The sequence below is a fragment of the Sabethes cyaneus genome, chromosome 2, assembly GCF_943734655.1.
Source record: "Sabethes cyaneus chromosome 2, idSabCyanKW18_F2, whole genome shotgun sequence".
NCBI classification, from domain to species: Eukaryota; Metazoa; Arthropoda; class Insecta; order Diptera; family Culicidae; genus Sabethes; species Sabethes cyaneus.
This window is the reverse complement of record NC_071354.1, coordinates 241,321,563-241,338,597: the sequence shown is the minus strand read 5'-3', so window position 1 is coordinate 241,338,597 and position 17,035 is coordinate 241,321,563. Positions and strand designations below refer to the sequence as shown.

The window sequence follows — 17,035 nt, the reverse complement described above, 5'->3', positions numbered from 1 at the left end:
AGAAAGTTGTTCAGATGGACCAAAACAATTCTAAATCTGTTAAAAACATAAATCTGAAAATTATTTTTAAGGCAACATCATTTGTTTTGAATTATCTGTCGTATTTTGACATATAAATAAGCTAGGAAAAGTGAATATGGAAAGCAAGGTAAAACTAATAAAGCTGACGGTTGTTATGCACCAAGGTGATGTATCATTCCGTACAGAGTATTTGTCTGAGATGGACGTGTTTTGTTTTTGCTGCGCCGCAAGATACGAGTGATTCCGTTACGGTTGTTATGGAATGAACCTGATCCGTTTTTGTACGGCTTTGGCTCAACTTAGTGCTGTACGTGAAGTTTACCTTCGCGAACCTTCGATACCAAACCATGTGGTTTTTAGACTAATCCGTCATCAAGGTCACTGCTGTTCTTGATGCGCTTTGTTCCGTAAGGGGCACGCTTCTTGTCACTTGGTTCCAGTTCATCCCTTCTTTTTGAAGTACCTAGGACAGGTTGATCATATTCGCAAGAACAGGATTTATGTGTTAAGCTTTATCAGCAAGGATCGACTGGAGATCTGTAAAACCGATATCCAACTGTCAACGAAATTTTAAATATTCGCCAGAACAAACAAGAAAATTCTGTCAATAAGTTTAAGATGGCAAATTAGATTGTTGGCTATGAGCATTTTATTAGGCGAGAGTACCTGTTTGCGTAGCGAATATTGACGGTGTTGGCACCGAACCGGGTCTGCCAGTCAAAGACTTGCTGGAAAGTGGGATCGACAGGTTTCAGGAGTCTAATGTTTAAGCAGTAAAGGTACTTGGTTGTGGGTAATTCCATACAGTATCGTTTGAAAAGGGAAGCATTACCGCGGGTTATGAACTGTAGGCAACTAAGTCATACAGTTCCCTACTGTTGTAATTCAAAGTTCCGATCCAAGCGTCCTTTCTAATGTCGGTCTAAACTTACGCTATTTTGATATTATTTGTCTCGATCAAACTTCCACTTAGGGAGGAACACTTTTTGTGATTAAAAATACTATTCGTTCTGTTGATTTAGTCTTCCATCGAACCCAGGTATTGAAGCTGTTGCATTTCAAATAACAATGTAGCATGTCAAAACGATGATTATTTCTCTCAGAGCATCGACAGAGTGATGGTGCTTCTTGATGGTGGAAAAAACTATGTTCTATCCCATGCAAAATATTCGAAATATTTCTGTTTTAATCACTGATTTTTACTGGAGAAATTTTCACGATATCATTATTTTTCGTTCTTGAGTTACAACCACAAACCCGACGACCAATCATGTATTGTCGTTAATCGTAAGTTTTTCGGTCATAACTCAGTTTAAAATTGATCGGTAGTTCATTCGAAATTCGGAAATCCATAACTCAATTAGAAATTTTGGATCCTTAAACAATAAATTATCAAATATAAAAAAAATTCATCACTCACCTAAAGTCTAAGCTAAGATTTCTTTGGTGCGTCGACAGTCTGGTTTTCTGTGGCATTCCGCCCGGGCCGCTGCCCGTTGTGCCATTCCCGCCGGTACGTCCGTGCACCGAAGGCATCGCGTTACTGCCACTGCCGCCACCACTACTGCTGCTACTACCGGTTAGCCCAAGGCTGCTGCTCAAGCTGAGCCTCGGTTTGTGGAAGCGAGCGCTCGCACTGACGACATTCCACTGATTGCTACTGTTGTTGCTGCTGGTCGGAATGGTTGATGATGGAACGGCAGGGACGGCAAAATTGGCAACTCCCGAACCACTGCCATTGATCGTTGTTGCTGCTGGAGTCACTGTGGAGGCTGCGGCAGCCGCCACAGCTGCTGCTCCCGACGGGGGCTTGCTCACTACTACACTATCAGTTAAACTATCACTCGATGTGTCAGCCTTTGCGGTTGCTGTCGGCGCTGCGACAGAAGGTAGTTGCGACTGGTCCGTACCGTTTTCCACAGTTGTTTCAATTATTGCCCGATCCACCTGGTCCTCGCCGAGATCTTCCAGATCTAAACTTTTTTCGCTGGAAGGACTCTGCACTGGCGTGGTGGCACAGGGCGACGGCACTGCTAATCCGCCGTTCGTTTCGACCGGATCCAATACGACCAGGTTATTCATCTTGTTGCCGCTAATTTCCCGTATATGCCGCAACTTCTCATAGCTATTGGGCGGATCCTGAGCCATCTTCTTGCCACCCGACGACTTTTGCTTGCCGTCATGTTTGCCGGAAGATTTGAATGCGGAAAATACGGAATTCATCTTCCCCTCACCGTTATCTCAGCCGGAAGAACACAAATATCATGAAACTGACACAGGTTGGCACTTTTTCACATTGAACTTATAACTTTTAGCTTGTTTTCTGAACCGCGAATACTCACAAAAACTCTCAATGCTTTTTCTTCTTTGCTGGAGGAAACCATCAATCTAACCTAGAGGATTATCCTCATCATCGTCGACGTCGTTGTCGTTTCAAGCGGGTGTCCTAGTCGCACTGCACTCAACTCACAAATCATGCTCACTGCGGCTCAGCTTGAAATCCGACATCCTTCTGCGGCGAGTAATCGTCCTGTCGCTGCTGCTGCTGCTGCTGTTGCTTCTGGGGGAACCTGTTTGAGTAGCCACGATGCAACGGGCCATTTCAGCAGGCAGCGTTAGTTCTGATCGACTACGGAACACGGTGCGCGACGATGTGGTCAGACGGAGAAGGGCATGCTGATTTTTCCGATTCAAAAGCCAGCTGCCTGCCGTCGACGGTGTTCTCACAGCGTGCTTTAATGAAAAGCTTCCAATGGCCACCACCTGCAAGTAAAGAACAGAAACTTTGGTAAGAAATGTGTGCACGGGAAAAATTTTGCGCAACGAACGATTGTGACTTTGATAAAGAACTGACTGACTGACCGGGCCGAGCCGGGTGCATTCTGTTGTGGTACTACCCATGCCATGTGTGGCACACGACGGCCGGTGCCAACCGACCGACTGGTGCCGTGGTAAGTGTCAACAATAACCGTTCGTTCTATCGGGATCGTTCGGTTTAATAGCGGCTATCGATAGCCGGTCCAACTTTGAATAAACTTGTGCGCACCATTAGCGATTGAAAATGTTGGCTGTGGAATGAGACGCGATATTCTGCACGTTCTGTTGCGTTTCAATTTACAACAGCCACTCGAAAGGTGGACAACGTTTTATGTTTAACGAGGCAACAAAGATACCTCGCCATCCAGTATACAACGTTGTTGTTAGCCAACGCCACAATAAATGGCTGCTGGGCATTTTTCAAAATTATCGTACAGGTCGGGGTGAAAGAGAAAAAGAAATTTCTTAGCTAAAGGACTTTTCCGATTTTCTCGGACTCGGTTAATAGAAGTATTCCTAACTCTTGAAATAAAAATTATTAGTTGAAAATGTAAGCAAATATTTTCAGCAATCAAAAAAATATCATTGAGAACATTATTAAGTCAATTAAACGGAGAAAGGTGCGAAAAACAACCACAATACGAACAGAGGCACGAACAAGTAATTTTACTACATGACAACGCTCGGCGTCACGTTGCCAAACTCGTTAAAACCTTCTTGAGAACACTGAAATGGAACAGCCTATCCCACCCGCCATTGACGAGCCCAGACTGGGGCACACTGAGACACGTGCCTCACCTTCTGTTTGAAATTGAATATAAAACAGCATAATTTCTGTAACCCAGAAGTCCGCTGTTTTTAATTCAATCTGCCACTATATTGGCGTATAAGTAAATTACTAAAAATAGTTCCAATTTTAAGAGTTAAGACCAATTATTAATAAAATTTCAAGTTTAGATTCGGGCCTAATTTGAGATTAATTTCAAATTCCAAATTCAAGCTCAACACTGATTTCAAATCAAATCAAATCAAAAACCCAACAGAGAAAGTAAAACCTGGCATGTGAAAAAAAACCAAAAAAAAAAATCACGACAGAATAGGAGTAAAACGGGACGTAAAAGAGAAAGAAACTGAAAAAAAGAAAACGAGAGAGAAAAGGAAAACAAGGCAAAAAAAGAAGAGACTGGACGGAAAAAGATTGATAACGTAAGAGAAAAAAAGAAAATGAGAGAAAGGTAAAACGATAAAGAAAATTAGAACCAACTGAACAGAAAAGAAGAAAAAACGGAACAAAAAAGGAGAATAAAAGGAGAAAAAAGGGATGAAAAGGAAGAAAACGAGAGCAGCATATGAGAAAAAATGAAAAAACGGAAAACAAACCTGATAAAATGAAACACAGAACCTGGCAGAAAAGGAGGAAAAATAGGACATAATAAAAGAGGAACGGAACAGACGAAAAAACAAAAGAAAAAGAGTTTACTAGACGAAAACAAAATACAAGACTAGTTAAAAGGAAAAACGGGCCTGAAAACGCGGTAACACGAAAGAAAAAAGATGAAAAACGGAACAGAAAAAAGAAAAACAAGAGGAAAATCAGGATTGTAAAGGGCGTAAAATAAGACGGGAAAAGAAAAGAAAGAGAAAACAACGGATAGTAAAAAGAGGAGAGAAAAAGAAGCAAAACGAGACAAATAGAGGGAAAAGGAGTCAGAAAACAAGAGAAACCACAAAGGAAAAGAAGAACAGCGAGGAAGAAAAATGGAAGCCGATACAGGAAAAGGAGGAAACGGGAAACAGTGGTCAAATAAGATATAAAAGGAGAAAGGTGGGATAAAAGGAGTATAGTATTGGTAAATGGGACATAAAAAGAAGAAAAAAAAACAATAAAAACGAACAAATGAAAAGGAAAAACTGAAAGGAAACACACGAAAACCGGAAAACAAAAAAAAAGGAAAACTGGAGGGCAAAGAATAAACTTGATAGAAAAGAAGGATGTGTATTTAATCTAACAGAGGAAAAAAGGGTCAGACAAAGACAAAGTGTTAATAGCGAAAATGGAAACGAAAAAGAATAAACGAGAAAGATATTAATTACAGAAAAATGAGTGGAAAACAAGAGGAAATCTAAGATTGAAAATAAGAAAACCTTGAACAGGAAACGAAAAAAATTGGGACAATTACTCAGAAAATGCGTGACAGTAAAAAAAGAAAAACGGGAGGAAAATAAAGAAAAGACAAAGACAACAGAACCAAGAGAATGATACGATAAAGAAGGAAATGCGAACGAAGAGAAAAAATGGAATAGAAAGGGTTTATCCCAGGAGTCCCAAGGGAGCAGGAAAATTGAAACACGAGAACAGAAAAAGAGCAGAATGGAGAGAGAAAAAAATGAAAATGGAGAACAACCGGGATGAAACGAAAAACAGAACCTGCCAGAAAAGGACGAAAAGCGGTACATAATGAGAGGATAAAAGTAACAGACAAAAACAAAAAAATAGAATAGAGAATAGAGGGGACAGAAATCAAATAACGAGTTTGATAAAGTGATAAATGAACAGGACTGTGAAAAGCGTTAAGCGGGACAGGAAAAAAGAGGAAAAACAAGAAAGAAGAAAAAGAAAACTAGACAAATAGAGGAAAGAGAGAACAGAAAAAGAAAAAAACGTGGCAGAAAAGATGGAAAAACGAGAAAGAAAAAGAAGGAAAAGAATACAAAACAGAAAAAACGCGTCACAAGACAATAGAAATTGTCCACAAAGACAGCGTTGAAGAGGCAGACCCAGAGACTCATGGCGACGGAGCTTAGCCAACGACATCCGGGCTGTAGACGAGAACCTGTCTTGGCGACAGGTAAAAGCCATGGCGGGTAACCGTCAGCAGTGGAGATCTCTGATTTCATCTCTTTGTTCTGCCGTACTGGCGGACATGGACACATAAGTAAGTAAGTAAGTAAGTAAGTAAGTAAGTAAGTAAGACACTAGAAACCAAAGGGGACAGAAGAGCAGTGAGGGAGGAATGAGAAAACCGATAGAAGAAACGAGGAAAACGGGAAAAAGTGGTTAGAGGGGATATAAAAGGAGAAAGATAGGTCAAAATGGGACAGGAAAAGAAAAGAAAAAGGGACCAGAGAAATAGGTAAAACTGGAAAAAAGGAAAACCGGTGAGTAGAAGGGAAAAAACGAACCAACATAAAATAAATGTGACAGAAAAGAAACAGAGGAAAAACGGAACAGATGAAGACGAAAAATGAGAAGGAAATATGATAGTGTTACAAAAACGAAATGAGAAACGGAAAATGGGAAAGAAAATTTAATGAAAAACAAGGGGAAAACAAGACTGAGAATGAAAAAAATGGGACAGCAATCGAATAAGGAGAAATGGGTCAGAAAACATGGAACAGGCGAACAGAAAAACGAGAGAAAAAAGGAAAAAGAAAAAAGTGAGAGCACTAGGAAAAACTAGGAAAACGGTGCAGAAAAGAAGAAAAATGTAACAAAAATGGAAAAACAGAGAAAATATACAGGAGCAAGAACAGAAAAAGAGAAGAATGAACAGAAAACAATGAAAGATAGAAAAAAAAGAAAAAAAAAACAGGACATAATAAGAGGATGAAAGGAATAGACGAAAACAAAAACAAAATAGAAGAAGAGCTAACGGATCAGAAAACAAAAAACAAGACTGGTAAGAGGAAAAACGGGCCTGAAAATGCGGTAAAGTGGAAGAGAACAACAAGAGGAAAATCAGGACTGTAGAGGACGTAAAACTGAGCAGAAAAAGAAGAGAAAGAGAAAACAGCGAGTGGAAAAAACGAAAACTGAGAGTGAAAAGAGAAAAAACGAGACAAGTAGAGGAAAGTGGGTACATCACAAGACAAACCAAAAGGGAAATGAAAAATGGCGAGGGAGAAAATAGAGAACCGAGAGGAAACGAGTAAAAAGAAAAAGATGGAACAAATTGGGAATGGGAATAGAATGAGTGAATGGGACAAAAAACAAGAAAAATGAACAAAAGAAAAAGGTAAAACTGACAAGAAAACGGCAAATAAAAGAGCAAAGGGAAAAAAGGGAGCCAAAAGCGAATAGACCTGATAGAAAAGAAATAAAAACGGATGATATGACGCCGCAAAATGAGAAGGATGACAAGATCCAATGGCATGCCCGATTTTAAGTCCAATTTCAAGCATAATTTTAAATTTAAATTTCATTTCGTATCCAATTTCAATTTCAAATCCAATTAGAAAAAACTTCAAATTCTCGTTTAAGTCCGATTTCATGTTTAAATAATCTATACCTATAAAGAAGGATTTCTGTCTGTCTGTCTGTCTGTCTGTCTGTCCTGTGTTCCTTATAGAATCAAAAACTACTGAACCAATCGGCGTGAAAATTTGCATGTAGAGGTTTTTGGGGCCAGGAAAGGTTTTAGTGATGGTTAGAGACCCCTCCCCCCACTAAGAGGGGGGGCTCCCATACAAATGATACACAAATTTCTGCATAACTCGAGAACTAATCAAGCAAATAGAACCAAATTTGGCATGTGGGTGTTTTCGGTGACAAGAATTTATTCTAGGGTAATTTGAGACCCCTCCCGTCTTTGTAAGGGGAATTATAACTCCTCTCCCCTTTAAGACGGGGGGTTTCCATACAAATTTCCTCATAACTCGAGAACTAATCAAGCAAATGGAACCAAATTTGGCATGTGAAGGTTTTCGAGGGCAAGAAAATTTTCTATGTTGAATTAGGACCCCTCCTCACTTTAAGAGGGGGGGCTCCTGTACAAATGAAATACCAATTTCCTCATAACTCGAGAACTAATCAAGCAAATGGAACCAAATTTGGCATGTGTGTGTTTTTGAAGACAAATTTTTTATCTATGATGCATTGGGACCCCTCCCCACTTTAAGAGGGGGGGGGGCTCCTATACAAACGAAATACAAATTTCCTTATAACTCGAGAGCTAATCCAGCAAATGGAACCAAATTTGGCATGTAGGTGTTTTTGGAGGCAAGAATATTTTCTATGCTGAATAAGAACCTCTCCCCACATTAGGAGGGGGGGCTCCTATACAAATGAAATACAAATTTCCTCATAACTCGAGAACTAATCAAGCAAATAGAACCAAATTTGGCATGTGGGTGTTTTCGGTGACAAGAATTTATTCTATGGTAAATTGAGACCCCTCCCTCTTTATAAGGGGAATTGTAACTCCTCTCCTCTTTAAGAGGGGGGGGCTTCCATACAAATTTCCTCATAACTCGAGAACTAATCAAGCAAATGGAACCAACTTTGGCATGTGAAGGTTTTCGAGGGCAAGAAAATTTTCTACGGTGAATTAGGACCCCTCCCCACTCTAAGAGGGGGGGCTCCTGTACAAATGAAATACAAATTTCCTCCTAACTCGAGAACTAATCAAGCAAATAGAACAACATTTGGCATGTGGGTGTTTTTTTGGTGACAAGAATTTATTCTATGGTGAATTGAGACCCCTCCCCTCTTTATAAGAGGAATTATAACTCCTCTCCCCTTTAAGAGGGGGGACTTCCATACAAATTTCCTCATAACTCGAGAACTAATCAAGCAAATGCAACCAAATTTGGCATGTGAAGGTTTTCGAGAGCAAGAAAATTTTCTATGGTGAATTGGGACCCATCCCCACTTTAAGAGGAGGGGCTCCTGTACAAATGAAATACAAATTTCCTCATAACTCGAGAACTAATCAAGCGAATTGAACCAAATTTGGCATGTGTGTGTTTTTGGAGACAATTTTTTTTTCAATGATGAATTGGGACCCCTCCCCACTTTAGGAGGGGGGTCCTATACAAACGAAATACAAATTTCCTCATAACTCGAGAACTAATCCAGCAAATGGAACCAAATTTGGCGTGTAGGTGTTTTTGGAGGCAAGAATTTTTTCTGTGATGAATTAGGACCTCTTACCACATTAGGAGGGGGGGCTCCAATACAAATGAAATACAAATTTCCCCATAACTCGAGAACTAATCAAGCAAATAGAACCAAATTCGGCATGTGGAGGTTTTTGGAGGCAAAAATATTTTCTACGGTGAATTAGGATCCTTCCACACTTCAAGAGGGGGGGCTTCTACACAAATGAAATACAAATTTCCTCATAATTCGAGAACTAATCAAGCAAATGGAACCATATTTGGCATGTGGGTGTTTTTGGAGGCAACCATTTTTCCCATGATGAATTAGGACTTCTTACCTTTTTAGGAGGGGGGGGGGCTCCCATTCAAACGAAATACAAATTTGCTCATAACTTTAGAACTAATCAAGCAAATGGAACCAAATTTGGCATGTGAGAGTTTTAGATGGCAGAATTTTTTTTCTGTGGTGTATTACGACCCCTTTCCCTTTTAAGAGGGTGGGCTCCCATACAAATGAAATACAAATTTCCTTATAATTTGAGTACTAATCAAGCAAATGGAACCAAATTTAGCATGTAGGAGATTTTTGAGTCTTGAATTTATTTTATGATAGTTAGAGACCTCTCACCCCTGTGGTAGGGGGATATGGACTCTCATACAAATAAAACAGAAATTTTTGCGAAACTCAAAAACTAATCCAACTCGAGAAATTCGAGACTCTTCCATAAAACATTAATCAATAACAAGACCACAAAAACTATCTATAGTAACACTAGATCATTCAGGACGTGCCGGTCGCGAGTGTTGCCGGTGACCCGCCGTCGAAAGCGCCGCCCACTGGGGGGCTTGCAAAACTCGAGAAGTGACAAAGATCATCCGAGATTCATGATTTATGTACAACACAGGTTAATTTGTGGCAATACGAAGTTTGTCGGGTCAGCTAGTTCCAAATAAAACTTCCAATCCAAATTATACTCCAAATTTAAGTCCAATTTCAAATCGAACAATTGACCTGACAATTATTGCCAGTTTAATTTAAAATAAAACTTCAAGGCCAAACTAGTCCAATCTCAACTCTAATTTCTAGTCCTATTCCATTTTTCATGAAATCCTAAATAAGACCTTTCCACCCAATTTGTACGACGATTCTGAAAAATGCCCTGCTCCATCCGCCTGCAGAAGAGTCGGTCGGATTGAAATGACAGTCGCGAGATTTCAGCGGCAGTAAAACAAATCCGATAGATGGAAAAAGCGGAGAACGAGTTCCCTGGCAGATGATGTAATTAAATGATAGCGTGGAAATAAAAATAAGCGGATAATTCCACCTGCATCAAAGTTGTTTTTTCTCTGTTTAGCTGAATTTATGAACGAACATTGGAGAATTATCCAGAGACATGTCTCTGGATACATGATGTTGACAATTCCAATGCCATGCTGGAGTAAATATTAAAAAAGTTGACCAAAAACTGATGTAATCTACACCAAAGTAAACGTTTCAACCACCATCCAACAACTGACAAAAAGTGCCTAAAATGGGCTATAATTTTCCCACCAGGGTTCCAAACGGAGTCAAAGCGAGTCGTTTTAATTTATTTTATTATCGCACGCATAAAATACGGAGATTCAAACCATCATGCTCATTTGCCCATCAGTTTATCCGTGTTGTCACGATACGGTGTCAAAGACCTCCGGTAATATATTCCGCTAGCTTTCGTGTCAAGCTGAAGTCTAAGATTTCCTATTCCGACATTTGCTATAGCAGAACCCAGCCAGCTGGCCGGTCGAACTAAGCACAGAATGCAACAACGTAGTAGTTTGATGACCGAACGGAAAGAGAAACATTTTAAATTTCAAATTAGTTTCCAACAACGACCCGTAGCAGCAGCAGCAGCAGCAGCAGCAACTAATGGCATAATCGTAAAATTAAGATTAGAAACAAGCTGAGACGAGAGGGTGAGGTTCGTTCCAACCATTCCTACTCTAACAAGTTCTGACGGGCTGAGAAATGTGTTCCGATTGTTTTCTTCACGGGAAGTTAAATCACAACACACATAGAAATCCCGCCAGAACTTACGACCAGGAGTCGTTACAGTGTTACGGATTACTTTTTAAATCACTTTTTTTTTCAGAGTTTGTTAACGAATGGAGTGGCAGTGATTTGGAATTTAATTTTACCTCTTAGAAAATAAGCATTCTTGATAAATTGGGAACGACTGAAAACGGTTGAAAAGTCGCGAAAAAGGAAAGTGCCTTTATGCAACGTGTCTGTGATAAAACAGAAAGTTACCTGCCAGCCAGCCAGCGATGAAAGGCTAACAACAACGAGTGGACTAGAGCAAGACTAGAGTGAGAAGGAGTCAAAGACGGACGGGGCGTGGGGCGGGTAGAGAGCGAGAAAGAGACAAAACAAAAGCATAAATCAGCGGAGGAAAGTACAATTTCTTGTGCAATAATTAAGCAGCACCAGCAGCAGCATGATTTAGCGTTACGTATGTGAAAGGCAACAATTTTTTTCCCTGTCCCTGGTCGTTGCTTGGTTCCGCAAAACCGATCCTTTCCGTCGTCAAAGCACAGCAAATGCGCAGTCATTCAGTCCGTTAAGACGCTTTATTGCTTAAGAGAGTATTGGGTGTATGACTTTAATACGACAATGCATCAGTGAAAGAAAATTTGCCTTCCACTTTTCGGCTGCCGTAAAAAAAAACAACAACGTGAAGTCTTGAGTGGTACCCGTTAACACCGACACACCCTACTAAAATCGTCATTTCAAAGGCCTTTAAATCGTGTACTCACCGAGAGGCAGTTGTGTGACAAAATCTGTAAGATTTATTGAGGGAAGGTTTACAATTACTGTTACGTAATTTGAAATGAGATAGTAATTTCTTTTCTCTTAAAAGAAACGGTTGTTTCTCGTAATTGAAGTCATTCACGTTTATTGGTCAGAAACAGGACTACGCCCTTTCCAAAGATAAAAATCCAACAGCTGCAAGCAACTTTAATGTTATAATGTACAATAATTGATTTCGCAGTATAAATAAAAAGACTAAAGTAGGCGTATTTTATTCAATTGCAGCAGCAATTCAAAAATAGTTCATTATATCAAGTATTACGAGACCTAAAACTTGTTCTCAAGTGGCTCTGTTTGTTTTCTGACTTTTACTGAAAATAATGCGCGTTATTGTGTTAGGTTCAGACAACGTTAAACGTAATAAAAGGTGCTGCCATATGATTAGTAGAATGAAAGAATTGCGAAAAACAATTTGCACTGATTGCTAGCTATGTTTGTTTTCGCATACAGAAATAACCGTTTCATTCATTTATTTATTGTCTGGAGGCGTAAGTTAGAAGTCTCCTTTCAGTTAAAACAAACACGTTGTATTTCCTAAAGGTGTGGTTAAACCTAATTACTTTAATTATATATATATCTGAATATATATGCCATGGAAAAGATTTTTAGCTTTTCAGAAAAAGCATAAAAGGTTTGGGTCATAGTCGACCTCTTCGTCTTTATTTTATGGTAGCACAATGCCGAATGCAGAAGATCATTTTCGTGACTTGAGCAAACCGGCTGCCTACTTTCACTTACTTTACTACAGTGGCGACGATCCGTTATCGATCCTACGCCGAACGAGTTATGATCCTCCAATCCTTCCCTCGATCACCAGCGCTATTCTCGGGCATTCTGGGCACGTGCCCAGCCCACCGTATACTACCTTCACTATGCAGTCGAATCCCGGTTTACGTTCACTATTAGGGGGACGTCGAAAAAATCGGTCGCAAAAAAGAGGACGTTAATTCAAATTTTGGACGTAAAACGAGTGGACGTTAATTCAAATTTTGGACGTAAAAGAAAAGAAGTTATTTTGAATTTTCTAAAACTGCCTAACGATTTTTGACGACGACGTTAATTTACATTTTGGACGTAAAACGAGAGGACGTTAATTCAAATTTTGGACGTAAAAAAGTGGACGTGAAACGAAATCTCGTAGAATGAACGGAGATTTTAGTGTATCAGCACTAAAAAATTTGTATACTTGATACGCTTGTGATTCATGCGTCTGCGTCAAACTCCATTTTTTTATTTTGACACCAAGCATTGATCGTAGAGTTTTACGCGCAGAACTCCAAGCACTCGTCGATCAGCTTCCTTTGGCGTCCATGATTCATGTCCGTAAAGGGCCACCATTCGGGTTCTGTAGAGCATTGAGCAAATTTCCAAACTGCGAAAATTCACCCAGCTACGTAATCCGTTGAAAATCCGATTCGCGGCTGCAATTCGTAGTTTTACTTTGCGGCTTACATCGTTGCCACACGCCAGAGCTCGTTTCGTTTGACTAAATCGTACTCCGCCTTATAGTCCACAAACAGATGATGAGTTTGTAAGTTGTATTTACTTATTTTCGTTTAGGTCGTATAACAAGGCCTGCATAACGAAATTCCTTCTATTAACACCGTTACAGCTTGACTTCAATTCCGCGGGCACCCAGTGGTCGCCATATCTCGCTCCACCCAGTCTTGCCACCTCGCCAAGATTCCGAACACGTCGACCACATTAAATTCATCCTCATCAATTACTTTACCACGGTACTGCCTAAGCGGAACTTGGTTCCGCCCGCAAATATATACTTCGTTTAATCTGGTGTACTTATCTTCCACCACCTCAAATGTTCTCCCAGCTCACACAGCACTCGATCCTATCCATCGTAGCTATGATAAGTATAGTAACCTTCCTCGATAAACCGTTTTCATCCACGATTTTCCATAGGTCTTGTCGGTTTACACTATCATATGCGGCTTTGAAATCAATGAACAGTAGTGACAGTCGATGGAAGATTACTTGGGAAAGCACTTTGTAGACGGTATTTAGAATAGCGATCGCTCGGTAGTTCTTACAATCGAGCTCATCGCCTTTCTTGTAGATAGGGAAAATAACTCCGTCTTTCTACTCCACTTCTCCAGGTCCACTTTGATAAGTTCTCTGAGTAATTCTCGCTGAAACGGGGCAAAAACTGACACGAGGTGTTCAAATATTGAAACTTTTGCGCTTAATTGGTTGAAAATAGTTGAAAAAATTAAGAATTACACTTTTGATACCTCAAAATAGTGGACCCCTCGTTCGTCAAGGGGCCTAACAGGTTCAAAAAAAGTTGAATTTTGAGCAAACCTTGAGATCTAAATCATGTGATATTTGATAAATTTGCTTTGAAACAACTAACAAATGGCCCGGTTCTGTAAAGAAGAAGAACAGGGCTTTTAAAATGGAGTAAATTTTTTTTTGGCCTTTCTACCGCCACTGCACAGTGGTCCAAAAGGGCGAAAAGTGGAACTTTTTTCCAAGTGTGTTTTGTTTTCATTTTATCACTTATGGTCTTCAGCGCTTTTTTTCGTATGAATATCCCCTTTAATCTAAAACTGTCAAAAGTTTGTCATTGCTTACTGTAATGAAAATAAAAAAATAACTGTTTTGTGTTACGAAATATAGACATAGTTTCTTCGGCAAAGTTGTAAATATTGTAAAAATAAGCAACTTTGCTGAAGAAATAATATTTCTATCTTTATCGAGTGCTGAACTATAGGGCATATTTTTTAAAACTTCTTTAAAAATTGGTTTTTCATACTTAGCTTTTGTTAGTTGCATTTTACAAGCATACAATGTTCTAGGCAATTATCGAAGCTCTCAAAATACACGTTTTTGCAGAAGATTGCAAACCTCTAGGATCTTTCCTTACAATGTTATCGCTTTTGGCTCGTGAAGCTAAGGAAAAATAAAGCTCAAATAAGTGATAACTTTGTAAGGAAAGGTCCTAGAGATGTGCAACACTCTGCAAAAACATGTGTTTTGAGTCTTTCAATAATCGCCTAGAATCATATACTCTTGTAAAATACAACCAACATACACTAAATATGAAAAACTTATTTTTAATAATTTCTAAAGAAAATGCTCTACAGCTCTGCACTAGATAGAGATAGAAATGTCATTTCTTTAGCAAAATTGTTTATCTTTATATTTTCTATAACTTTGCCGAAGAAACAATGTGTCTATCTACGAACACAGAAAAAATGAACGTTTATCGAGCTTTTCGCGAACGCAAAACACATAAAACGTATGCTTGCCGTTCACTCATTTGGGTGGTTGGGGACAAGCGTTTATAATACTCGACTTGAGCTTTAAGATAAAGCGCTGATTTCAATAATCCGCTTGCCCCATTTTACCCCATGGGCTCGTGAAGCTATGGAAATTTAAAGTTTGAATATGCGATAACTTGCCAAGTAAAGGTTCAAAAGATTTGCAGTCTTCTGCAAAAACGTGTATTTTGAGAGTTTCGATAATTGCCTAGAACATTGTATGCTTGTAAAATGCAACTAACAAAAGCTAAGTATGAAAAACCAATTTGTAATGAAGTTTTAAAGAATATGACCTATAATTCAGCACTCGATAAAGATAGATATTTTATTTCTTCAGCCAAGCTGCTTGTTTTTACAATCTTCACAACTTTGTCGAAGAAAATATGTCTATATTTCGTAACACAAAAAAGTTTTTTTATTTTCATTATAGTAAGCGATGACTAACTTTTGACAGTTTTAGATTAAGGGGGATATTCATACGAACAAATGTGCTGAAGACCATAAATAATAAAATGAAAACAAGAGACACTAGGAAAAAAGTTCCACTTTTCGCACTTTTGGACTACTGTGCACTGTAGTAGACGTGGTACTTGAAAGAAGTGCCTACAATAGGGTCTACTGCACGGAACTCGCTTCTCCGGAGTCGATATAGCTCGAGCAAACAAGTCAGTGGTTCATGAAGAACTCGGACATTCCAAGTACCGAGTTTCCAGTCGGTTGTGGGGTGCGGCTGTAGTTTAATTGTGAAAACACTCGGGTACCAATCGGAGGTGGAGACCCACCTGCCATTGAACGACCCAATAGATTTTTGGCCTCATTTTGAAATTTCCCAGTTTCATCCATTCTTGTCACCAAACGCTCCTACACTTTACAAAAAAAAGCAAAGGTCCGAGCACCGAGCCTTGAGGAACTCCAGATGTTGAAAAGCCCACTCCGGACTGTTGATCTCGCACAGAACATGGTTTGGGCTCGATTCTTCAAGTACAACTCTACTAGGTTAACAGCAGTAACGCCAAAGTTAAACTGAGTTTCCAGTTTTAAACAAAGTTTTCGACGATGGGTCCAAATCCTTGCTGTCGATCGTTTTTTCTAGATCATCGTAAACGTTTTTTCCAGGAAACTCCAAGGGAAGTCTTTTCATTGTTTGCTTATTTCAAAAACTTCTCTTATCTTTCTATCGTTTGATAGGTGTGTTCATTTTGACAGTTCTGTAAGATTGTGCAATCCAACTACTTACAAATAACCTTTTCTCTGCTAGGGAGCATTGTGATAAAATTCTTCATATTAACTCAGTTCAGTTTTTCATCAGTTTCATACACTCATAGACTCATCTAGATTCGTAACTTGAATTTGTAAATCGTGGTACGTCCGAACCAAAAAAGCCTAAATTAATACTCCAGATTTCATAGCTGACATCAATGGGCAGACGGACAACATATCCCCATATGAATGATCCAGCCTATTACGTAACACAACCGGTGTGCTTTCCCGCTGTCGGTAGTAAAGACCATGATGATCCAAGCCCGCCAACGATTTACGGTGGCTTTGTGTCTGGGCTGCTAGCCACCCATCCAGCCACTTTCATCATGTTGTTCCATGTTCCACACCAACCGAATAGAATTACATTCCACCAGGACATGCGTACTGAGAAAATCCTACCGCACGCGGTCTAGAGCTAGGCAAGCATACATACGCGTGTGGCTCGGTGTGAGTGAGGCTGTGTCTGCATATTTGCAGATGAAGCTCTCAACAGAAAAAGCTGTTAGACCGGATGGTGAAAATAAAAAATTGTGCTCAAACCGCCGTCATCGTCGTCGTCGTCGCGGCTGCTGTCGACCTCGTTAAGGCTCCTTTTTTCGAATTCCACGCTCTGGTTTTCCTTTTCTGGGTGAAAGAGGCAGCAGGGCATGCCTTTTGTTGGTGGTTGCTTTGGAGTGTGCTCTATAGATTAGGCGTGACCCAATTTTTCGGCATGTGGTTGTCTATACTTGATGGGGCGTGGGAGCATTTTTCCTGAAGGAGGAAAGCTCACGTGCTGTTACGAGCAAACGGAAGCTGTTGATCCAACAATCCGTGGTTTGACGTCATGCAAGATACGGATTCATCAGGATTGCAGGATAACACACACGTCTTACGACGCGTTGTTTGTGGGTTTAGTGCAACATTAAATTTTATAGCAAATTGTAGCATG

The 17,035-nt window shown here is 39.7% G+C and overlaps 1 protein-coding gene across 1 annotated transcript in view; it reads right to left on the bottom strand.

The window, feature by feature from the left end:
- Positions 1-17,035, bottom strand: part of LOC128738192 (phosphatidylinositol 4-kinase beta) — a 210,631-nt gene that overhangs the window by 66,194 nt on the left and 127,402 nt on the right. The window contains exon 2 of the mRNA XM_053833127.1: positions 1,442-2,784. Coding sequence (XP_053689102.1) covers positions 1,442-2,244 — 803 coding nt within the window. The 5' untranslated portion in view covers positions 2,245-2,784. The remainder of the gene's footprint in view (positions 1-1,441; positions 2,785-17,035) is intronic.